General features: G+C 32.9%; 1 protein-coding gene across 5 annotated transcripts in view; it reads right to left on the bottom strand.

Annotated features, from left to right (window-relative positions):
• The window catches only part of LOC118185347 (dachshund homolog 1-like), a 429,013-nt gene that overhangs the window by 25,144 nt on the left and 377,273 nt on the right, over nt 1-26,596 (bottom strand). For all 5 annotated transcript variants that reach the window (XM_085826065.1, XM_085826060.1, XM_085826069.1 and 2 more), the window contains one exon: nt 10,975-11,115. In XM_085826065.1, coding sequence (XP_085682191.1) covers nt 10,975-11,115 — 141 coding nt within the window. The remainder of the gene's footprint in view (nt 1-10,974; nt 11,116-26,596) is intronic.

The following is a 26,596-nucleotide window of genomic DNA, read 5'->3' as shown; positions in this document are numbered from 1 at the left end:
ATGTATGTATCAATAAAACATTCAAAGAAAATTTGAAATAAAATAAAATCCGTGGATGTTGCAAGGTGGAAAAACATTTACAAAGCGAGACAAATGTGTCATGCCAATCTAGAAATAGTGTGTGAGTGGATAATAAAAGCTTGGAATGAAATTAAACCCGATGTAATTGAAAAGTAATTTTTAAAAAAATGTAGTGTTTCTAATAATCAAAATGGAACGGAAGATGAGTATTTGTTTATAGATCAAAATAACAGTGATGGGGAAAATGAAACAGAATTCGATGATGTGCCTGAAGATATAACGGAAGAAAAATATGATAAATTTTTCATATTATTCGATACTGAAAATTTTTAAGTTACCTATGTCATTTCTTTTAAATAAACAGCGCTTAGATCTATGTAGAAATCTAATTTCCGTATGCTTATATTTTTCTTATTTTTAAATTTATCATTTTTATGTATCCGGGTATAACTCGCACCCGTAAATTTCAATCTTATTTTTTGTATTAAAAGTGTTCATTATACGCCGGAAGATACAGTAATAATTTTAAAAAATTTTGAGTAATATAAACTTTCTGGAGCATAAAATAAAATAAATATCTTTATTTCGTACAAGGATAAATAAATGTACCGAAGAAAACTTACTTAAGTTAAATTTAGTAATAACCTCTTATAATTTACAGTAAAAACAAATTATCTCGCTCTCAATTTGCGATCGTGTAGCTTGGGAAAGTATGAGTCTCGGGTAACAGATAAAATCTCGGTATGGTGTGGAATTTTACTTGATATAAAAATTTTCCGGTTATTTAAGAAAGCGAAGACTTTATAACACTGCATATCCTTTACTGTTCTCTTTCCTATCCATTTTATTTTTGACTTTTTAGTTAGTTAGTTATTTTTTTCAAAGTTTATCTCACTTTTCTCAGGAAGTTGCATACATCTAACTTAAAAGGCAAATAGTGTAAAAAGCTTAAAAATAGCTTAGTAAAAATACATATAATCAATTTTAATGACTCTTGACTGATCTGAGACTAAACATGCAATAATGGTAAAGACTACTTGAAGCGAGAATGAAGACTGGGCAAGGTCAATTATCAACTGAAATCTTCTTCGTATGGCGGAAAAAGATCTTACTAATCCCAAGATCTAAAAATGACCTAGTGATCTAAGCCGTTGAATATTTCCTTAGATTTCTATGATTATGTTAAGATAGTAAAATGCCATTATCGACTTTTAAAAATTATTTTCCTACGAAGTAATTAAGTAGGCTTCTATATGACTGGATATAAAGAAATTTTGATTTATAATTAATCTCCTACTAAAAATGCCTTGATTTTGATCTGCTTTTTGTATTTATCAGATTATAGGCATGATGTTTTAACCATAATTTATTACGGTTAAAACATAATAATCTATAATCTATAAATATCAGGCTATAAACACATGCTACAAACAATCAATAAAAATCATGCTATAAACATTTTCACACATGATAAATCATGTGTGAAAGTGTTTATAGCATTAATTCAACTCGTGGAATTCTAATGCATCTTAATATCTGTAACTTTTTAAAATGCTAATTGCATATAGTTAGTTCTTAAGCCTACTTATAAACATACTAAACGCAAGAGTAACTATCATTTTTCGTAATTTAAAGAAATATAAATAACTTAAAATACAAATAATTAACACATAGTTTCCAAAATAATATTTAAAAATTATCCTTTTTTCTAAAAAGTAAAAATTATATTCAAAATAAAGCAAATAGAAACTTTTAAATGGCTTAAAAGCTTAATTCAAATGGCTTAAGATATTTTTCAAGGATGTAAAGTTCTCATAGAACTTTGCGGTAAATGTATAGTGACGATATTTGGGGGAAAAAAACACAGAAACTTGTAGGTGACTTTAATGTCTTATCTAAGTTTCTTAAAATGCTTTTCGAGGTAATCGGAAATAGAAGCTCTCATTGTTCTTTATGATACACGTATGTACATTTAGTGAACATACTTAAGGAGCAAATACAAAATATAAAGTGCTGATATGGTTTTGGGAATTACTTTTATAGAGTAAGTTTCCTAACCTCTACGAATCCTCCCGAAATCTGTCAGTATTAGATTTCAGTGGAAATAAAATAGGTCTGAAAAATGGAACTAAAGGCTTAGAATGTCATAATAGACAATTTGCGATTGCTTTCTGGTATAAGTTCCGAAAAATATATATATATATCACCTTGAAATATGAAATAAAACTGTAGTGGATATGTAATCGTTTGGAGTTTAGAAAATATGAATAATTTATCGGGTAAAATATCATATATTACTGGCAAATAAGCACGCACAGCTCTTTTAAGTTAAATTAGTATAAGGAAGCTTGAATGGAAATTCATCTGGGATAATATAATTCTGATGATTTATTCGTATGCTTATGTCGAAAAGAAATCATGCGCAAGAAAAGGGCATTTTGAAACGCTATAAAATGATAAATCTACGAAAAATTCCCTAAAAGCTATACATAATAAAGCTGCTGTGAAAATTTTCCAGGGAAAAGTAAGTAAAACTATTTATTCAAAATTTAATATTTGTGGAAATAATGTGCATACTCAGAAGAATATTTTTATTCATAATAATTTCAAGTAATTTATAAAATCTTATGCACGTTTCTTAGATTATGCATAACATGATGAGACTAATTAATGAAATAAATTAAGTTACAGCTTATATCTTAAAGCTAAAAACTTCCAATTACAAATTCCTTCAACTAATACAAAATACACATTTTTGAGAAACTTTAAATTTCTAATAATGACTTTTCTCCTAGCTTAGTTAATTACAAGTTAGTTACTCACCTTTAACGACTAAGTACTCGGAAATGCTCTTTCGGAAAATTATTTCATCATTCACTAAATGCACTAAAAGCATTTTCAAAAGCCGCATAAATCAAATAAAAGCTTAACCCCAAAACAAGCAACAAAATCCAGCGAAGAACGGAATGCACTCTAAAATTGAATTTCCTACTGAATACAGAGACCATGATAATTGATGCTTTTCTAATACTCGCTGAGCTGCTTGGTTAAAAGGGGAGAAGAGGAGAATTGACTTTGGCAATACGGAGCATTCGAGTGCGAAAATTAAATAAAAGGGATTTTTATACCCAACTAATGAAAGAAAAAAATAAATAATAGCGAAATAAAAGATTAATGTTCATAAATTTCTAGCCCCATTATTTAGCGATTCCAAAGTCAAACGGCAGAGGAAGGTTTCTTAATTTTTTGTCTCTCTATTTTTTTTTTTTTTTTTTTTTTTTTTTGGTTATCCTGTATTTCATTTTTTTTATGTTCATCTCTCTCTCTCTCTTTTTGGGAAAGGAGCCATTAGCAGGACACTTAAAAGGATATTAAATTTTCCAATTAGGAATGAAGAATTGATTTGGTATGCAGATCTTGGCTTTCCGGTCCCTCTCCCCATAAACCACTTCTAAGGGGTAATGTGAATGCCATCTTCCCGAAACACCCAATGCACTAGAACTAAATTAAAGAGTTCCGAGTGTCTCTCTTTTCAAGGGCACGGCCACGAAGTGAAGTTGGTGGTCTTTGAGGGCAGAATTTAGGCTGCGAACTAAGTGAATAAAACTTTCATATTAATTCCCTTCTGGTGATGCATGTAAGAGTTGTTACAGTTATTGGAAAATCTTGCATGTATTATAACAGAATAAATATAAAAAAAAAAATTTGCTCGCATTTTATATTAAGCCAGGAAATTCAGAAACCGAAATTAATAAATCATTACATTAAATTAAAGAACTCCAAAAAATCACTATCCCTAATTTCGTCAATTTTGAAAAAAAAAAAAAAAAAAAAAAAACTTTCAGTATGAATATGCTTTACAGTAAAAAGAGGACCACCAGCGGTAAAGTTGACAAGACCGCTAAATACTGGTAATTTGAATCGGGTTCTAATTTTCGTGATTTATCCTATATGTAAGGTAAACAGAAATTATTTCCATAAAAAATTCCACCAGAAAAGCATCCCACCCCTAATTCAGACAGCGCTGGAATGCTTTACCATAATCGGTTAAACAACAATGGAAAAGGAAAAGAGAATTTGATTAGTGATCCGCATTATAATGATTTAACGTACATTGGGGGAAAATTAAATAAATATACTTTGTTCTGACGTAAATGCTAAGCAAAAGAAGAAACTATTTTTTAAATATGAATTTGCATATGTATAAAAGGGTGTGATGCCAGAGCGGCACTTAAACATAAAAAAATGCAGCGTCTTATATGCACGAGACAAAGGCATATTTTTCTCAAAACTGTTCCTTGCACAACTGAAAGAAAAATTCAGATAAAAATTATTTTTAGTTTGAATTTTCAACAATTTATAAATAAATTTGATGATTACGCATTTTATGTAGGAAGGATTTGATACGCATTATTTAATAAATAGCCATTGTTGTCTACACTAAAAATTGTTACTGCTTAAGTTGGTACTGTTCTAGAAAATGTGGTGTGAAATAAGAAATCTCGAAGCAGGTATTTTATATTTTTTCTTAGAACAAGTTTATTTAAATTGAAATTTTATATCTTTTTCTCAAACAACTTTGCTTTACTAATTATTTAAACTATGCTTCTCGAACGATATAGAGTAGTGTCATCAGGCTTGTTTCAGAGTAGGAATGAAATATCAGCGCCGCACTTAACGAGATTCGAACTCCGAACTTCCTAATTGCCATCTGGTCTGCATCTAATTACTCCACAAAAGTACGCGGTAAGAAATGAGGAAATAATTAGCAACAGAACACTTTGAACATGCCTCTTGCCTTTGCGAATCGATAGATCCCTTTTATTGAAATTACTATAAAACTCGAAATTTTTCTGCTATTGACTATCACAACATTTTTTAAAATTTATAATTATCGTTTTTTGCTAAAACTATCATACGAATGAAAACATATACGACTAAATTCTAAGTATTCATTTAATAGAACAATTACTGAACCCTCATTTTTGAAATTCAATCTACTTTAGAATTAAAATAACTATTTTTCTATTATTATTTCTTTGTTAATAAAATATTATCTTTTGATTACGTTAGACGTATTATTAGAATATCAGGAAAAGCTATCACACTGAAATGCCAAGGATAAAATATTTTCAGTTAACACGGTGAAGTAAAAAATACACTACATATTAAAAATTTGAAACCGTTTTGGCTTTGACTAGTCCAAATATAAATTTTCTAAATGAATGAGACTCTAAAGTCTCATCTTCTTTGGTAGCATCAAATATACGAAACCTTTAAGACCTGAAGGGAATTATTACTGAGTCTTGTAAAGTACCATAGAGACTGCAAAAAGAGAGTAAAGGACCCTTTTAACTCAAGTTAACAGAAGGCGTCACTCGTGCTTACAGAAGCCAGCATTTATGGATTAAATCAAAAGTAAAGAATTTGATTTAACTGCGTAAATGTCAGTTAGCCTAACGGTTACACAAATAGAGTAAAACTCAAGTTGGCTCTAACTTAAAGTTGGCATGACAAGCCTAACGGGCGAGAATAACTCAGCACCGCAGAATACAACTCTCAAGAAAATCAACTTAGCAACGTGGCCTTCAGGAGGCAGAACACGTTTTAATTCTACCCTGTAAAACTCTCCTTTAAGGTCTCCTTTCTACCTCATTTAAATACGTGTGAGCTAGAAACTTACAATGTGGCAGAAAAAATGGGAAACGAAAAGTTTAGAAATGCATATTAAATAAAATAACTGGTTCGTACAGCTAAATGTATAATCTATAAGGCAAACGAATATTGTTTTTATAGCATTCCAAAAGAAAAAAGAAAATAAGCCCAAAAAACATAAGTAAATAAATAAAAATATGAGAATGATTGCGGTTCATTTATTCACCAAAATTAAATTACGGTTAAGCCAGTTTTTTAAATTACATACAAGTAAGTATTCAAATGAGATCTTTAAAAATATAACAAATTTTATAGCACTTACATTCTCAATCAAAAATTCAAAAAACAATTATATGTAAAAGCAAAGCAATGGCGAAATTGGCTGCGACTCCGTCTCAACCAATCGCAACTCAGTGACAACCCCCTTAAATGATCCCTTCCCCCGGAAAGCACCGTGGGACAATTTGGCTGTGGATGGGTGGAGGAGGTAAAATCCAGAAGCATTAATAAACACGAATTCGAAAACTGGAACAACTCCATACAGGGATTTCTTGGAAGAGACGCAAGGGGTGGCTGGGGAACGGACGAATAATGAGATCAGAGTTAAGATGCAGAAACAAAGGTTTCCTTCTGTCCCGAAACCGAAATAATTCTCGTGAGACTTGGTCGGGAGAGGACAAGTTACTGACGATTAATATCATTTATTCTACCTCATTGTCGATTCTCTGCATTCTCTCTCCATTTGAATTAAGAGGCAATTCAATAGGCTGGTCGCTCGGATTAATCGGGGAAGCACTGAGTCGGTGGTTAATGCATCCCATGCGGTTACGTTTCTTCGGGTCTTCGTTTCTTTATTTATAGCTGTTTTTTTATCATTTTTTGGTCTTTTTATTAACAGTCAGTTTCATTTTTCATATCGTTTGTGACATTTATGTACTTAATCTTTATAAGAAAATCGACTGCCATGTATTCAGAGAACTGCAATGTTAAGGATTTCTCAGTTAGAAGGCTGCGGATCTCATTTAATAACAGCGATCTAGATTCATTTTGGTCTTACAAATATTGCATATTTTACAAGAATAACGTATTGAATCATGAGGATCTTCGTGCAAAACGTACATGATCGGGCGAAGCTCGAGCCTTCATGTATCCAAAAAACTGTTTTTTCTATTTATGAATTTTTATCTTAAAATGACTATTACTCACTCGTGACAAGGTAAATTGCAATTCGAAGTGGACAAGGGAACATTTTATAATTTTCTAAAATATTTAATGCATTTGAAAAAATAATAAAGCACAGCAAGTCTTTCCTCCCTTTATTTAGGCTCTACCGCTTATAGGCGTCGGCCACTACTAAGACCGTAAGCGGTGGTCACATTATTGTAGTGGTACCTAATGGGTGGGCCACTGTTGCCTTCTGTGAAGGGACGCACAAATTACATCCATGCCTTCTCCGGGATTCTAACCCAGGCCCTTTCGTATGGTAGTCAGAATCACACACATACAGCAGACCTATATTGTGCTAAATTATGCTAAAGCAACGGCTTGAATCCCAAAAGTATGCATTTTCAGCTATCTCCCTATAGTTTAATAGTTTATACATTTTAAAATTTACAAACTTTTGTCCTACTTGCGGATTATGCATTTTCAGCTAATTCTTTATAGTTTAATGGCTTATTCATTTTAAAATTTACAAACTTTTGTCTTACTTGCGGTTTTTTATTTTAGCTCAGTGAATGAGGTATCTGAATCACTGATCCATTAAGTTTAAGTTTTGGATTCTTATGAGTCTCATTACGTATATTACTGATCAATTAGTCTTCGGATTCATCCTTATTTTATATTTAATTTTTATAAAGTGCACTTTACCCTTTGCGTCTGCTCAGTAAAAACTTTCATCAAGATGAGTATGTTTCTTTGCTACTAATGCCCCATAAACAGCCAGAGACCTAATTCGATTTATGCACAGCTTTAAATGTTTCTTTTAAGAAACTTTTGTACTTAAACTTCTCTCGATGCAAAGAAGAGAAGAAACAATAAATAAGGCAGAGGGTAGCTATCACAAAATAAATCTAATTTCCGAACTCCATCAGTCTTCATTTAGCAGGAGCAAATAGTTGCACCGATCAAAAACGGAGCTCTATTGCACTTTGCACAGAGAAACAAAAAACTCGTTCCCATGCATTATCTATAGATTCTTCTACGACTATCGCAATGCTTGTTAGACGCCTTTATCCTCAAGTACCTGAAGGGGGTGGGAGGGAAAAAGTGTCTTACCTAAATCGGAGTTCTAATGGTAGAGACGAAGGCAACAAAGCATTATGGAAATCGCGTTTGCCTAAATTCATGCATTTGTAAAATGTCTCGTCCAAAATGGGTTGGAGAAAGATCGCATGGGGCTTAGAAGGATACTTGGCATTTTTAAAGGCGCCATTTCTAAACGTAAGTTTACGATAGCTCAGTAGGAAGGGTTGGAATGCGACGGGATCTATAATCACATTTGGCGATTTATCTTCCAACTGCAAACCTCTATTCGGCTAGAACAAATGACTTATCAGCTATATTTAAACGTATTTAACTTTAATAAGAACTATTTTTAATTCTATTAATTTTGTAAGAAGTTTAATAACCCAATTTTAGTAATTTTTTTTTTTTTTTTTTTTTTTTTTTTTTTTTTTTTTACTATTCAGTAAGTAAATAAAAGAAGCCTGCACTGCACGGAAAGAATATACATGGCCCATTCGAAAATAGCATAATTTCATTGCATGGGAAAATACATGGTCCATACAATGAAAGCGAATACATCGGAATACAAAACTTGATTTAGTTACAATATTTTTAGAACCTAAGATATGGAAATTAGTTATTAAAACAATGATAAAAATTCCACTTCATCTTAAACCAACCGCGTGTAGTTAACTAATGCTGAAGACCACCAGCAGCCGAGCGGTAACGTCGCTGAACACTGGTAGTTTCGCATCTCGCTAATGGGCTGGCTGTACGAGCACTTTTGTGGTTTCCCCATGTGTAACTTGTATACGAACCAGTTTTTTTTTTTTTTTTTTTCGAAAGTCTTTCACGAAGGCATTCCTCACCTTAGGCAGACAGCGCTCAAGTGCTTTGTCATAATCAAATAAGCCATAAAATCATACTAATGCGAAGAATGAATTTAACTGAATTTGTAAAACTTCACAGTGAGGAGACTTCATGTCTTCCTTAAAATATTCTGACCACATACTAAAATAATTTAATAAATTTTGTTCAATTATATTTCAAAATTAAATCTAATTTCTCCTCAAATTAAATTCCAAAATTCTGATCAGTTTACTTATTTAGAGAGAGTAAGCTTATACCTCATCAATCGGTTTCGTTTGTTTGGTTTATTTAATTATCACAAAGCACGCGAGGGCTATCTGCCGATGGGGAGCGATGCCTTCGTGGAAAACTTCTTAAGGGAAGCAGGCTCGTATACAGATGAGGAAAACCGCGAAAACTGCCATACAGCCAGTTATTCCGCAAATTTTGAAATTGAAATCAGAATTTAAATTCCCATAAAGGCAGCATCCGAAGCCAGCGAAAAAATGTACTTTTATAAGTGGATATAAGCTGATAAATCCCCCTCTACTGGCGGGATCGAGGCGTTTAAGGCATTGGACTAAGGCTGGAAGGGCTCTGTGGAGGCCCTAATAGGTGGGCCATCGTTCCCTCCTATGAAGAGATGGATAAATTACTTCCATAACTTCTTCGGCGTTCGAACCCGGGCCCTTCGGCACGGCAGTCGGACTCGCTAACCACTTTCTCGTCTGGGCGGCACAATTGTGTAATCTAGAATAGAAATTCATATTCGCATAGATTGAGCTCTACAGTTCTACTTCTGATCTTTTCATTTGGCGCACTGGCGTGAATACTGAGATCAGAAATTACGGCAACCCTACAGTTCATCTGCATCTTCGTTACCTCTCACAGTGACGCATTTTGAACTTTGTTTTTCCGAACAATAACTGAGCTATCATTACTCCGTGCCTTCTCCCTAGCGAACAGCTCTCTAAAAGCCCTTTCCTACTGGTGGGAGAGGAAGGGGACTTAGATCTGCTTTCTCCTTTTTTGTCCTTTTTCTGTTCCCTCTTCCCCCGGCATTAACAATTTAAACTTTTACAGCGGCAGCTTCCTAACTCTTTAATGTGAAAAAATGTACCCCACCCCCTTTCTTTCTGAAACGGGGCGAATATTTTTTCTTCCCCCTAACCCTCATGTTCCGTTTGGGATAAAGGGGTATTATACGGATCTTGAACCTCCCCCTTTTAAGCCATCTATGAAAATTTTAACATACACTTTCCCACCCTAGCTGATTATTGGCGTTTCTATGCCAAAATGTAAAATATATGACTATCATAGACTCGTATAAATCGAATATAGCGTTAGGCTCGAATATAGGCGAAAGGAATACGAGCTGGTAACGGACATCTGCAGCGTGCATATGATATTATATGGGTTGTTTTTTAAACTCCCACTCCCATGGTAGAAATTAGCTGAATGTTTCATGTACCATTGTCTTCAATTGCTCGTAGGGATTGGAGATGTAAACGACACGAGGGAATATAACCCTTATTTATAATCTATAGTAACGCATTTTACAGATGGAGGAGAAAACAAGCTTAAAATGGTGATAAAGGGAGATATAGCTTTCCTGTGATGTTACAGGAAGAATGCTATAGGACAGAAGTCTTGTTCATCATACCACTTCGAGTGGGAATGTAGAATATCAAGTGATTTCAACTAAAATGTAATCGAATGCAAATTCTTCACTTTTAACCTAGTTCTTTTCTTTATCATATGATGTGAATTCCTCTTTATTAATTTTTTACTGGAAGAAGCGTAAAAACGTATCTGTACTGGGTTTCCTTGTTCTATGTTCAACTATGTAGTTTCTTTCATTATTATCTGAGAATCATTTCTTGCAGAAAAATTATCCCTGCCACGATGAATGTCGTGAGCTTATGCTGACCTTTTTCACGCAAGTGAGATTGATTAGTTCTGAACTATTTCTTGAATAAAAGATTATTTAAGTTTATTCCTTTGGGCTGTAACCGTACTACGGTAACTAAAATTTTTTTATTTAAATTCTAATTTCATATTTTTGTGCATTACAGGTTAACATGGAATTGAAAATTCTTTTTAGTCAAAACGTGGTATATTAGCCATACGGAATAAAACAATATTCAACAAACTTACAAATCGTTATATACTATCTGTAAGTAAGCTAAAGATATTTTCTGAGTTCCAAAATGTGATTCTTACCGTTCAGGAGGCGCAGAGTTTCCGCGGAATTACTCCTTAGAGCTTCTTCATATTGCGCCCGTTTTTTTACCTCTGCTTCCAACTGTTCTTGGACACGCCTCCGTGTCCGCTTTTCCTTCTTCAGCCTTTTTTGATACAGAACTGGAAAAAAAAAATTACGTTACAGGCAACAGAAACGTATTTTGTCATATACTACACTATTAAATGCCTTCCATACATGCATTTTCTATTAACTACAGAAAGATGATATTTCTGTACCTTGTCTTGATAAATGAGTGAAATTAAAAATTAACCACATTACCGAATAAAAGAGAGAGAAAAAAATAACTTTACATAGTTCTTAATTTAGATAGACTTATAGAATAGTAGATGAACTCAGTTCTGATATTACTGCTTGCTATGTTCTTTCTGATGACACTGCAAGATTTTTTAGCTCTTTCACAGCGAAGTCACCTATAACGCCTGAGCATTCAGACATCGGCAGCTCGCCCGTACGCCTACGTCTATTTCCTATTTGGTGCTTTAATCCATCGCGTCAGTGCGTGGCTCATTTGTTTTCGTGAGTTGTTAAATGATATGCCAATCGTTCTTTTGAAACGACTAAATTCCTTTGAAGCGATTTCCCTCTCCTTTGTTTAACGTCAACATTTAGTTACCGATGCTAGTACTTGCAATGCTGTCCTAACGGGAAATTTCACACAGTGGATGAAACCGCACAAAGATCCTCAAAAGAGAAATAATCACTTCACTTAAGTAGGTTATTGTTAAGGTTGTAGCATTCTATTTGGCAGGCACAAATGAAATCCATTCCAACAGAAATTCGTATACACGAGCGTTTCAAATATTTGACAGAAACAGATTTTGCCCTCTCTCAATGCGAAAGAGATAGTTGAGATAACTTAAAACAATATTCCAGGTTTTACCCCTATACCCCAAATTCTTATGATGCGGTTAATGTTTTCATCCCATATAAAAGAAATATATTTAAAGATGCATAATCATAATTTCTAGTTAGAGTTATAATTCGTGATTCATCAGTCAAGTTTACAAAGTCACTCTTTGCCACAGGCCTGAAATTCCAATTAGCAAGTCCCCAGCTGGGGATATAAATTAACTTTTTATTTAGTACGTTTCACATGTCATTCAACAAGTGATTTTTTAATTTGTTAATTCCTGGAAAACGGAAGAAGAATATTAATAAGGTGATTTTTATTTTAAAACGCTCTGATTGGTATAACAATTTTAAAAAAAGAAAAGAAAAAGTTCTGAAAAAATTTTCTCTCAAAAAACGAAAACTCAAACGCTTAATATGAAAGCTCAGAATTGCAAGACCTCTCTAAATTAGGCAGATTCTTCATGGCTAATACCTCCATACCACATTTATACAAAATCGTTCAAATGTTTGGGTATCAAGCAGTTTGATATTTAAACTTCCGATTTTATTTTGAGATTTGAATTTCGGATCTTTCGATTGCTAGCTGTGCGTTCTACCAATTACACCACGAAGGTTATCCTTTAAAGAAAGAGAATTCTCTTTATAACGTTTAGGTTGGCTTCACATAAATGAATTTCCTAGCTGTTTCTTCGATGATTTAAACAATGCCAACAAAGACGCTGGACTTTTTATCGCCCAATGCAATCTCAGCCGCTCGCTACTTGTCTTAATTTTAAAAAGTCCGCCGCCGTCGCCGATTGCCCGTTGCGGTTGCACCGTTTTCATTGATTTGACCCCGGAGGCTCTATGTCGAAAGAGAGATGTGTACTGTATACGATGCTTATAAGTTATTTTTTGTATATATGTTGCAACTTGATTTTCCCCCATTTTAAAATTTTCGTACATTTAACGTATTTTTATAAAATTACGGATTTTTCAGATTCGTGATTTTCATGTGGTACTGTAGATGAATCTTTGCGTAGCAGTACCTTTTGGCTTAGTAACTTTTAGGTCTGTAACATTTATCATGCTATGAAAAATTTAGCTTTACTGGAATCACAAAACAATAAAAGCGTAATTTTCGTTGACATGATTTTTTTATGAGACGAAAGCTTAAATTTGCTGTCTATTAAACGTTTTTCTTGATGACTACTCCAGTACTGAGGTGGTAGACTTTTCCAGAAAAATTCCTTTCGTAATTCCCGAGCGAAATGCTACCAGCTCATTCGAACTGTATTGAATCTGGCAGAAGAACAGAAATGAGTCGACAATGTTCATTATTTTTACTTTCGCAATAAAAAGCGGCGAGCGAGTGGGATCAAAAATTCCCTCTTTACCCATGCATGAAGAGACAGAACTCTTTAGGCGTTCTGAGGCCGGCATGATGGATCGCCACATATATCCCCCTACATCCCAAAACACTCACATATATGCGATATCTTTTTTTTTTCCTACTCTCTCCCATACCCAGAATAAGATAAGCTCGCGTCTTTGGCTCCTTTTCAATCATTTAGGAAACCGGGCAAGTAACTGTCTTGACAACCAGGCTTCTATTCGCTGCCTCCAATAAACCATTGTGAAAGCGGAACCGTGCTAGGTAGATATCAATCCGCAAGCTTAAAAATAAAGTTGCAAGTGTTTCTGGATGGGAAGCGTGCCTTTGTCTTTCCAGATGCAATAACTTGAAACTGAGCAGATAAGCAGGAGATGCTTATTATCTGTATTTTGCAGTAAGGAAACGCTTACGTCATTGTTGTAGTCTGTGTTTCTACTGGCGTTAACACAGGATAACACCAAACAAGTCTGAGGTAATCTTCTTGCATCTTGGGAATTTAGAATAGAAAGCTGTTCGTTAATTTATTTTGAGACACTGAAACTGCTATCGAACTCCCATGAAATATCTCTAACTAGCAAACTGTAAAAATAATTCTGTAAGATTACTAAGAAAACTGGGGTGCCATAGGCTATTTGGCGTAAGATTGTCTAAGTCTACCCCATAAGAAAAAACAGATAAATCGTAGGATCTATGAAAAAAATAAAAATTATTGTGTGGCAATAATATTTCATGCTACCGTTGCTGATATTTATTAAAATAAAATTCCGTACATTCTAAACTGTTGGAGAAAATTAATAAAATTTATGAACACGAACTTAATACCACTTAGATGACTAGTATTCTAATAATAATTCCGGTATAACTTAAGTTGTACTACGTTTAAAATGGGACTATTATAATAAAACATTCTTTTTCTCAATTAATATATTTATACAATTAATTACAATGATGATCACAAGGATATTTTGTCATTTTCTTGTCAACACCGGCACTTAAGTTGCGTATCCATCATTTGTATTTTAAGCACTAAATAATATTTTCTTCGCGGTCTTTCTCGCAAATATTACAGGAAGACGAACACCATGAAAAACAATATCGATGACTAGGAGGTAACTCTTTTCGTCGGAAGAAGCGCAGTTGGCGTAATATTACACCTAATATTTACTAAAAGGTACGATTTAAACGACGGTACGACTTGCGCAACCTTACCTATATAATCATAACATCTTTGTAACTTTTGTAACTTTAGAGAGATTATACATATAAAGGTTACAGAATTTTGCCATGTAATGTTACCGAAAGTAATTGTGTCAGCGTATAAGGTATTTCTCCCGCCTTCTTGGCATGCCTTCGTGGTGTGGTGGTCTGCATGTTGGGCGCGTATTTCAGAGGACCGCGGTTCGATTCCTGGCGAAGGTGATGCATATTTTTCAATCTCTCTTGCTTCCAAAATACCTAATGTCTCTACAGTGGCACCCGAACTAAAAGGATGTTGGATAATGATTCTCCTCACCCAGGATTTGGTAACTGGATCCCCTAAAAACCCTATTCGCCCTTTAAAAGGGGGGAGTATATAAGGTATTTCTCCCGCCTTCTTCGCATGCCTTCGTGGTCTGCCCACTGCGTGCGTATTCCAGAGGTCCGCTGTTCAATTCCCGGCGAAGGCGTTGCTAATTTTTCATCTTGCCTGCTTCCAAAAATATCCTAATGTCTCTACAAGCGTAACGTAGCTTTTGTACGTGGAATGCCAAAGGATACATCTGTAAAGGTTACAGATATTTAATCGGTAATGTTATAGGAAATAATAGTGTAAGCAAAATGTATTTTCATATCGGATTCCCAATGCCTATATCTATAGACTACTGACTCTGAGCTTTTAGGGTTTTTGCAAGTAATTATGTAAGCAAAGCATTTATTTTGCATATGAAATATCAGAGGATTATACACGTAAATGTTACAGATAATTTACTTAATAGGTTATTTAAAGTTCTTCCATATAATTATGCATATAGAATATATTTGTCTTATGTTCATTTGCAGATGAATATGTCGTGAGCTAAACAACTGAATGTAAGATTTTTGACAATCTGATCAAATAACAGCTTATAATTCTAATTCAAAGTACACAAGCTGCGAGTTATTAAACAAATACTTAGAGAAATATAGGAAAAATCACCATTTAATCTTATTAAGAAAAGCATTTATTTTTCCAACAAAATTCTGGGATTTCACATTCATAAACTAGCACTCAGAATTAATCGGCCGAAATGTACAAAACATGTCAGTTATATTTATCTCATCTTAGGGTGAAAGGAATATTAATTTAGTACTAATGGAATTGGCATTCTCATTATTGTTTTGTACTTCTAATTGACTTAAGTAAATAAATCGCTATATCCACATTTATCACCGTATAACGAGCATTCCTGCTGAGATTTACGTATTACTAACTACCTATGATACTAAGATTTATATTACTTTAATATTACTGCTGACAAGGAGCAAGTTTTCGTGAGAAGGTTTATGATAATCTTTTGTATTCTATAAAAATACTTATATGCTTTAGGATACTGAAAAGTCCATTTCCCATTTATTCAAAGCATAATTCTAGCTAAAATTATAAATAATTTAAGAAAAAATGTTAGTGATTTTGTCACTTTTGCGTCAGCGTAGGAGTGCATATGAATGGAAATTCAAAATTACAAGTGGTATTAAAAAAATTTAAGTTTTGAATTTTTCGTAATTTTTAAACATCTGCTATTCAGGCCAGAAAAATTTTCTAAGGATGATTATTTTTCAATAGTTTAAGTAAGACAAATTTCATCTTCTGATATTCTGACACAAAGAATAACCACTTTATAGCCTAATAACTAAAAAATAATACGATATTTAATACCGCCTAACAAATAGGTGTTAAAAATGCTTTCCTCTGTTATTACTTATTTCCTACATATCAAAATCTACGCAAGATCATTTCACATTGCTGGTACATATCTTAAAAATTAGAACATGTTACTAAAATTCGTTTTAAAAATTCTTATGAGTTGTTAAATATTTGAACACATTAACATCAGAAAAGAATTCAAACTTTCAAGTTTATAACAATTGAAGTTATTTTGAAAAAATAATATATATATATATATGTGTGTATTATATATATATATATAATGTTGTATGAACTTAAATCCATTTAGTTCGAATACAAGTTATTATTACTTGCGCAATTGCTGCAAAGTTAGTTAATAATAATTTATTTCCTAAACAGTATTGATTAATTGATTATATTATCTCCTAAGTTTAATTAAAGTAGAATTATTTTAAAAGTGTGCATCCATACTGGTAAGTTATATTTTGAAAGATGATTTGAAGTAATTTGAAAGCAAAATGTTAATAATGTTTTAACGGGGACTGGAGTTAAATCATCACGAAGAATAATATTACAATTGTAAAAGTAAAAATTAAAACATGTAATTATTGTCTTTATCAACCATTGCCTTAAAAGAGCAGGCGTTAAATACTCACTCTAAATCATTTAACTGATAGGGATATGATAATTTATTCCTAAACCTGAGAAGGCGGTATAAGTTGGATGACTGTCAGTTGAAAGATTTGTATATAGTGTAATTACTCAATTGTATATATTGTAAGAAGCTAATTGTCTTCAGACATATACTGTTACTATACTGTTACTAAAAAAATGGGCCTATTTCCTGCCTTTAGACTGTCTACTAGCTCTTGGACAGCGAAAATGCCTTTTTCCTTTCTTAAATTCTTAATCATTGTGACACGACAATTAGCCAGAAATTAATTAATTTCCATTCACTAGTATTTTTAAAAAAATCTTAACAGACGGTCTCTCTCAGATAAGAACTCCACAAAATACATCCCTCAAGAATTCCAAGTCCCACCCACTACCATAAATTTCTTCACCCAAGTCTTACCGACTGATATAATTCAAAGCCCCTACTGCCGCTAAGAATTTTCGGACACCCTACACTTCTGAGTCAGACACGAAGAGAACACATTGCCAACTCCCCCACTAGAAAGAATGTAAGTTACTTAATACCTTTCTGGCCTTTATATCTTCATGTACATTCACTGATCTTATTTATATTATTTTCTATTTTATTTTTATATTATTTTTATTTTTATATTATTTTATATTATTTTTATATTATTTTTATGTTCTCTTTGATTTGTTTTTACAAAGTTTGCATTATTTATCTTTTTTATAATTTTTTATAATCTTCTATGTTTATTTTAACTTTACTTTGATTTCGATTTCATAATGACAATTTCCAATGTTTAATTTCTACAAATAATATAGTACTCAAATACATAAAGATGATAGTGTCGGGGACGGTTACTCGAGTTTTACAGGATTTCTCTACAGTAATTGATTTTTACTCCAAATTGAATTGACTAAAATGCTTCATGAGTATAAGTTCTTTGAGTAACAACTATTCGCGGAAATATTTGGCCTGACTAGAATTGCCAGTTTGGCTTTAACTTATAACTCGAGTAAAGACGAAACACTTTCATATTTACCTATTTTTATCAATTATTGATCATTGAACGGGAGTTGGTTTGTTCCCCTTGAAAAGTCAACTAATTTCCGATCAATGACAATAATTACATGTTTTAATTTTTACTTTTACAATTGTAATATTATTCTTCGTGATGATTTAACTCCAGTCCCCGTTAAAACATTATTAACATTTTGCTTTCAAATTACTTCAAAACATCTTTCAAAATATAACTTACCAGTATGGATGCACACTTTTAAAATAATTCTACTTTAATTAAACTTAGGAGATAATATAATCAATTAATCAATACTGTTTAGGAAATAAATTATATATATATATATATAATTTATATATATATATATATATATATTATTTATATATGTTGTATGAACTTAAATCCATTTAGTGCGATATATATATATTAAATGTTGAATGATCCTAAATTCACTTAGTTCGAAAAACTAAAACACAATTTTCGGAAAACACAATTTCGGAACATATGGGTTCCCTCTTTTTTAATACTTCTACTAAATTTATATTAGGAGATAATATAATCAATATTTCTTTATTATATATATATATATATATTCTTTATATATATAAAAAATAATATAAGAATATATATATTATATATATATTCTTATATATCAAGTCTTCCACCTTACTTCCATACCATATTTCCCATCTTCATTTAAATCATCCTCATCTTCGTAGGATTAAAATGTTTTTTTTTATATTTTAACCCCCAAAATCTTTTATATTTTTATAGCAATCCTTAAACTTTCGTCAATGAATTAATTCTGTTCTTTAATCAATTATTTGCAATTCAGTATTCCAAAAATATGCTAACGGGATCAAAAACAAAAATGGTTGACTTATTCGAGCTTGAAATCAAATTTCAGGCAAAATGTAATGCCATGAGGATTTAAAACAGCAAATATTATGCATAATGTTTTACAACTATATCAATGCATCGCTTAATGACAATGCGTTTTTCACTTGCCTACGTGACATTACAGTAAAACTCTGTACAAATTAAGATTGTTTTTTTTTTCCTTCTTTATCGTCTTCTTGCTATCATAAAGGAAACCATAAAAGTGTTCATGAACAAAAATATGCCCACATTACAAGGTTTCAGCATAATCACTTTCTTCCACAAGGCTCGGTTCATGGTTGAGAAGTTCCATAACGCACAATCATGCAAATTGCCTGGTCCTCAAAAACTAATGCTGCACTTATTTCATTCCAGATTCCATTTATCAAACTTGTCACACACACAGACTTATAATTTCTTTTTCATTGGACCACGAATAAGGATTAGGGATGCGGCATCCCCGCAGATGTCCGATCTTTGTGGTTTTTACATCAGTCCTGGGATTCCCCAAAAAATTCTCCACCCAGTCCTCTGGGACATCAAAAACTGTTCTGCATATGCTTATTCGGGGCTGACCCTGTCCTGCGGCAGCACTGAATACACTTCGTAGAAGATTCTCTACGCCCTCTCTAAAAAGCAGTCCTTTGTGAAAGAAATTTAACCAAATTATCCACCCCTTTGGTTGAATGCATTGAGGGGCACCAAAGGGGTGTACAAGGGTGCTTTTTTCCAGAGGTTTATTTATTTAATTCATCATTTTCACCCTGAGGAAAAAGAGAGAGGGTTGTATGGATCTCTGAACACAAGCTTGATCACTTTTATATTTTTTCGAAAAAAAAAAATGTTGACTCAAAGGGTGAAGGATGAAGTTATAATTCTATTCTACAAAGGGGATATTTTTGAATCGCCAGTCACGCTGGAGCAAAAAATTTGAAACGAATCATTAGTATTGTCAATCATGACTGAAAGGAAGAAAATGAATCTCGAAATTTGCTTTTGGAAAACTTGGTTACGTGCACTTGCGGTTAGCAATATAAATCACTCCCCAGGTATTATAAACCCATTAATAAATTAATACTGTAAGGAAGATTCATAAAGTGTACGCCTCAAAAGTATTATATAATTAGAACTATATGAAAAATCTGTGGTCACTGATCTGATAAATCAAATAGTATTTTACCGTGTATTAAATTTTTGGAACTTAAAAGTAATAATTACTTCCTTCGGATTCAAAGTGGATTTTCAAATTTTAATACAAACAGATAAATGTATTTAAAATATTTCAATGCTTTCCTATAAAACGTAATCAAGTACTTCCAAATGCTCGATACCTATTTTGAATCTTAAACAATTAACATTCAGGCGACAAATTTGACTTGCAATACAGATGGATTAGTTGTAAGTAATTTTAGCATTCTCCGTGCATGCTTCCGTGATGTAAGGGATTAACAAGTCCACCTACAAGTTGGGAGATCCATGATTTGAATTTCAGTGAGCACAAAACTCATTTTTATTTTTCCGGCACTGAAGAGCCTAATACAAAGAGCACGTAATAGTACAAATTAAAACAAAACAACAAAAATTATTAAAATGATGCGCAGTTCTCGGTAGTAGTTTTAATTAAACTTAAGAATACTTGTACACTGTGTTTTCCGTCTTTGGCAGATAGGTAGCGCTCCCGCCGCGCGCCACCTATCTGCCATATATATATAAATAACTTGACGCTTGAATTTTGTAGACTGAGAAAGTGTAAAATACTTGATAAGATTTTTCATGGCCGCTGCTGTAGGCGGTACGTAAAACATGTTGAGTTTCGTTAATAAAATGTTGTTTTGTGTTGTTAATTATCTTGGACTCTAATCTACGTTAATGATAATTCCCATCCCCAGATATTCTGTGAATTTTGACTAACAATACAAGCACTCCCAATCAGTACATGGAAAAGTCTTGAAGACATATCATAGATAGTCTGTTCCTGCATTTAAAAAATTTAAAGGCAAAAAAATTTTGAGAGAAGGAAGAGGACGAAAACTTAAACATCGATTGATTTTTCCAAATTACCTCCTCAAACTCACTTTTTCATCAGCTTCTCATGCATCTGATGTGCCTAAAATCTTTGATTTAACGACTCTATTTTACATTTAAATGTTATTTTCAATCGAAATATTTTAATAGCTTCCCAGTATTCTCAATTCGAGATGTGAATCAAAAATTAAGAAGGAGAGGGAAGGTGGAAACTTTAACCTTAGTAATTTCCAATTTTTTGATTGGTTATAGTGGGGGTTTTTCCCATTATTTGCAGATTCATCATACACTTTATCTTTGACTGCAATAATCCCCCACTTCTGACAAACTACTGACAAAAACCAACACTACTGACTATCCATACTAATGGCAAAAACAAAACACACATATATAGATAATAGTGTGCTTTAACATATAATCTTTAAGTCTATAATCTTTAAGTCTGATTTAACCTACTTCTAAAGTCAAAGTCAATCTTTCCCTCTCGTCCCTTTAACAAGGCTTTTCTGTCTGAGTTAGTTCCCAGTTTTTCTAGGTGCTTATGTGGTCCATCTTGCTCTCTTCCTTTTACTATTGAGTATGGGTATTTTATGTGGTATTAGCGTCTGGTTTAAGCTCAAGTTTAACTCCATTCTGAGTTAGTGCGAGCAGAGCGCTGCTTGTATGTCATAGCAAGAATATCTCAATAATATTAAAACATTTGATTATTTTGATTATGTCACGTGAGTGGAAATGTTGCGATATTAAAAGCAAACTATTCATTTTTCATTTTTTTCCCTTTGTAACTTAAAATTCTCCTTTACAGAATTAATGCTGTATTTTATGGAATTAGAATTTTCAGTGACCTTGAGGGGGGGGTAAATAATTATAATAAATTTTATCATAAAATAAAAATTCCAAATACAGTGTATTAATTTTAGGAAAATTCCTAAGACTTTTATTAGTAGATCAGATAATTCTATTAATAAAAACGTTCTTTGTTGACTTTTATAAGAATGCTTTGAAAACACTTTTTTTTGGTTATGTTCATTACGCATGATATTAAATTAATTAAATTATAAAAAAAATAATAAAAAAATCGGATCTCTTGTAGAATTGGGTGCTTCTTCAATCAGCCACAATTTTTTTTTTTTTTTTTTTAATTTTGGCGATGAAATCTCATTTCTGGTTACCATGATAGTTTTAACTTTGTTTTAGCTTTCTGATTTTTTTTTTAAAATGAAAATAGATTGATGTGAACATGGACAAATTTAAGGCAGTGCGCAATGCCTAGTTTGTGCAATTCTGGGATGTTTTTTAAGTGAAAACAGATCGACGTGTACATGGACACAGAGTTTGGGCCATTCTTTGACTTCTTGTTTTGGAAAAAGAATCGCCAAAAAACAAGGGACACCCAATTGTAAACTTTTACCAAAAAAATCATCTAAAATTTTAAAAAGCTAAATATAAAACCCATTTAATGAAATAATAATACCTAGATTACCTCGCCAAAGTCACCTATCTTTAAATCCACTGCTTTGGAAAAAAGTGTTTAAACATTCTGCATGCTCTTCATGTCTAAAAATACCTAGTCATGCCGTCTAGCAATAATTATTATACATTCGTCTCATGAAATATGTGTCTCTGTCGTTTAACTTATGGCAAAGAGTTGAAAATATCCTTGAAACAGATCTAAGTGAAAAAAAAAAAAATTCGCGATTCTGGCGTGGAATCAACAATAATATATCAAATAGCTGCATTTTTCGTCTCAGACGTAATTAGACGAAATGATCAATTGCTTCGATAAATCATTTAAAATTTAGCAGTGTCTTCAAATTAATTAGCTATTTTAGATTAATATTTATCTTTTAATTACCATGTACTCTTATTTCCTTAAATGAATTTTTGGGAGGGGGGAGGGATATCAGAATATCAAAAAAAATACTCACTCAGATAATTCATGGCTAAATAAATCTACAACCTTCAACAAACGCCTAACTTCGAAGAATGGGCAAAGAAATATTTAAAAGAAGCTTCTGGAACTACCTGATATGGAAGTACCTCTTTCCTTTTACTTTTTATCTATCAACTAAACTTTTATTTTTCTAGTGGTGGATACTTTTTTCCTTCTTTTTTCTCTTTCAGATAAAGGTACACGGCATAGACGAACAGAATTCAGACGTTGTAAAGCTCATGGGAAAACGTCACATGCTGCGTAGGAGGGGGGTAGGAAGACGCAGGGGCCCTGGCAGATGTCATCGTGGGGGGTGTAGGTGGCCCCCTGACTCAATGTGACATTGATGAATGGGGGGTCTCAGTGTGTTTGGTTTTCTTGCAGTGGCTATAGGATAGGCTGTTATATCACCGGCAGCCATGAAAGTTGAATACAATTTCACTGAAAGGAAAAGCATGAAATTTTGAATCTTTTGGCAAGTGAGTTTGTACCTTGCTATAAAGAAGTTTGGATAATATTCTGCAGTGAAAAGTACAGCAGTGTTTGATAATTAGTTCACTCCTCATGTTTCACTTAATTTAAATTCAGCTACGAGTTTCATCAATAGGATGAAATGCGGGCTTCAGTAGCCAAACAACTCTCAGGATAATTTTGCTATGCTAAGCAAAAGTTTTGTAACTTTTTATTATTAAAACATTCACTGCTAGAGTTATTTACAATCAGAGAAATTAAAACATTTTAAGTTGTAGAGACATTAGGTTAATTGAAAGCACAAGAGACGGAAATTTAGCAACTGCCTTCGCCGGGAATCGAACCACGGACCTCTGGAATACCGGCCCAGTGTGCAGAATCACTACGCCCCGAAGGCACGATAGGAAGGTGGGATAAATACCTTATATACTCCCCCTTTTAAAGGGGCGACTGGGGTTTTTAGGCGACCCAATCGCCAAATCCTGGGTGTGGAGATTCACCATCCACCACCATTTTTAGTTCGGATGCCACTCTAAAAACATTAAGTTAATTGGAAGCACAAGAGATGAAAAGTTAACGACGCTTTCGCTGGGAACCATGGACGTGCAGAACCACTGCACCACAAAGGCACGCTAGGAAGGTGGGAGAAGTACCTTATAAAGTTATGGGGTAGTAAATTTTTTTCAACCAGAAAAATTTAAATAAAACCTCACATAATAATGAGCTTTTTTAGTTAGTAGACTGAAATGTTTCATAATTGTTTCAAATGGATTTACATTGAATTGCAAATGTTTCGTTCGCCCTTATTGGATTGGATCCCTTCAGCACTAGGCAGTGAACATGTTTTAATGCTGGCGTATTACCCACATACAAAAACTCAAGAATACTGTGATTTATCTCCGTTACTTGACAATCATGAATAAAACAAATTATTTGTGATGATCATATTTTAATCACTAATTATGAAGATTAATATGTATATCTTCCCAATGAAAGATGAACCTGGAAAAGCCTCTTCGACCGTTGTTATTACGAAACTGTTGCTTGTTTTCATACAGTAACATTAAAAAGTTTAATGTTACGTCATAGTTGTGAATCCATTAAATGCATATATAGACGCTGCGAGCGTTGAGAGTAAAGAAAAAAGATGTATGATTTCTTTAAGTAAGACTCTTAATATCAAGGTAATTTATCGTATGACCCAATTACTGAATTTTATAGGGACTATGGACCAAGTAAACTATTGTTAAAAATAATATAATAATTTATCAATTGTTATCAATGGCGTTAAGAATATGTTTTTAAAGTAATTAAAATTCAAAGATACCCAGAAGTTCCAAAGCTTGTATGGAACAGGGCAGTGATTTTTCTGTTTATGTAAATTTCGATAAAATATACTTAATACTTTTTTCGTATTGCTTTGGTTTTGCTTCTTTTCCGCTTATAGCCTGCCCTTTGTTTAATATTTTTTTAATTTTAGATATGCTTCAAGACCTGCTCAAAAGTTTCCACTTTCAGAACGAATTCCTGAAACGTAATTCATTTATTTATCATGCATATTATGCATACAATTTCTCGATGTTTTTATTATTGTGACATTTTATCAACCATAAAAATCTGATGTAGCACCACGGAAATTCCTTGCGCGGCCTATTTAAAATATACACATTTTTGCTATACTTGATTTACACTTATTTCCTTGAATTATTCTAACTTAATTGACTGATATGTCTGGGCAATCTGTAATTGGAAGTATATGACTAACGATTTCGAAAATAAAGGCGCGCTAAAAGGGATTTTTAAACTGGTGCCTGTTTTAATAAGCCGTATAAGGGGGGGGGTTGGTACTGCCGATTGCAATTAAAAAGGGAAGTGCACAACTACATGCTGTAACAATCACATGTACAAAATTTCAACGTTCTACTGCTAATCATTTTTGAGTTATGAGAGATACATACATACATACAGGTATACAAATACATGCATACATAAGTGCGTACGTACAGACGTCAAGAAAAAATTCCTCTTAAATCCATTTTTCAATCCGTTTCGGGAAAAAAGTATCTTTATTCTGTCCATACGCAGAGACGTCAGGCAAAATAATAAAATTCTAAATTGATTCGGGAAGGGATAAAATAGATGTTTTCATTCAAATATGATATTCGAAATTTTTTGTGCTCACAACGCTTCCTTGCTTCGCACAAAGAAGTAAAATCTCAGTCGTAGGTGGAAATATTAAAAGACACGAGGCAAATGAAAATCTACATGAGCAGAAAATTTTTTACATCCTATGATTTTCAGATATTCTCTTTGTAATCTATTGCATCATAAGCAACAGTGGATTTAAGTTGACAAATTCACTCGCACTGTATACTGCTCATTATTTGTTTTAGAGCTTATTTATTTACTAAAATTTTACGATAGTGCAGAAAATTGCCAAACAAAAATAAGCGCGCATCTTTTAAGATACATATAACTATTTTTAATCATCGAATATAAGGCGAATTTTGTAAGACAAAAGAGCTACTTTTACACACTGAAAGGTCCCCGAACCTTCTTCCAAATATAGAACGAATATCGAAAATGCGTTCATTCCTTACCCCATTCTCAAAAGCATTAAAGTTCTTCAAAGCTCTTATGACAACTAAAAATTTTTGTAGCTATTCCAAGAACTAAAAATAAGTCCACTTTCAAGTGGCTCCACGAAGCTGTTACTTGTAACTCGTGTCATGCCATTTCGGTGATTCCTTTCTGAAAATATTCTTTAGCAAGTCAGAAGCGATCCACTACTAACGACTATAGTAATTTCCATAATGACTTATGGAAATAGTACTCAATGATTTAATATTTTTATACTTAACTCTGAAAAGTCCCTTTAGCACTAAAAGTTTATTTAATTCAACACAATCAGTGAAAGCGGCAAATGGCCAGCATGATTAGTGACGGAAGTTTTCTAACTAACCTTCAGGGCTAAGCTTAAAATCAACTGAAATTTCAACGAGCATTAGTTAATTTGCATCCTTGAAGAGGATCCCTTACAATGCCTAATCCTTGGAGAGATCCCTTACAATGCCTAAATGTTTTCAAATTTATAATGCTCACATCCAAGCCAAAAGAAGTTATTTTTATCATCGTGAATGTGTTTTGCGCAGATGCGATCGAACGCGTGGAAGTGCAGTATCTGCGCGGTTTCATGTTAACTACTATACATGCAATCATGTGACAGCATAGGAAACAGAATAGGAATTTCTGGATACAGGGCATTTAAATGTAAAATTGATGTTTTATTACGTTACAGGTATGAAGTTTTTTTTTTGAGCGAAGAGAGTTAATTTTAATTACTCTCGTTAAGTATTGATTAAAAGCAGTTACTTCGATTTTTTTTCTTCCTTTTCGTAAGAAACCCGATGTGATTATCTTTACTTATTAATACTAACTAAAAATGAGTTTGTCAATTAATAATGGCGAAAAGGCGAATTTTTAGCCTAGGAAAAGAATTAGAAGAATTCAGTTCATCAGT

This window comes from Stegodyphus dumicola, chromosome 1 (assembly GCF_044657685.1).
Source record: "Stegodyphus dumicola isolate Sdum_Otavi_A_Nest chromosome 1, ASM4465768v1".
Lineage (NCBI taxonomy): Eukaryota > Metazoa > Arthropoda > Arachnida > Araneae > Eresidae > Stegodyphus > Stegodyphus dumicola.
The sequence above is the reverse complement of the archived record's forward strand: the minus strand, read 5'-3'. Positions and strand labels throughout refer to the sequence as shown.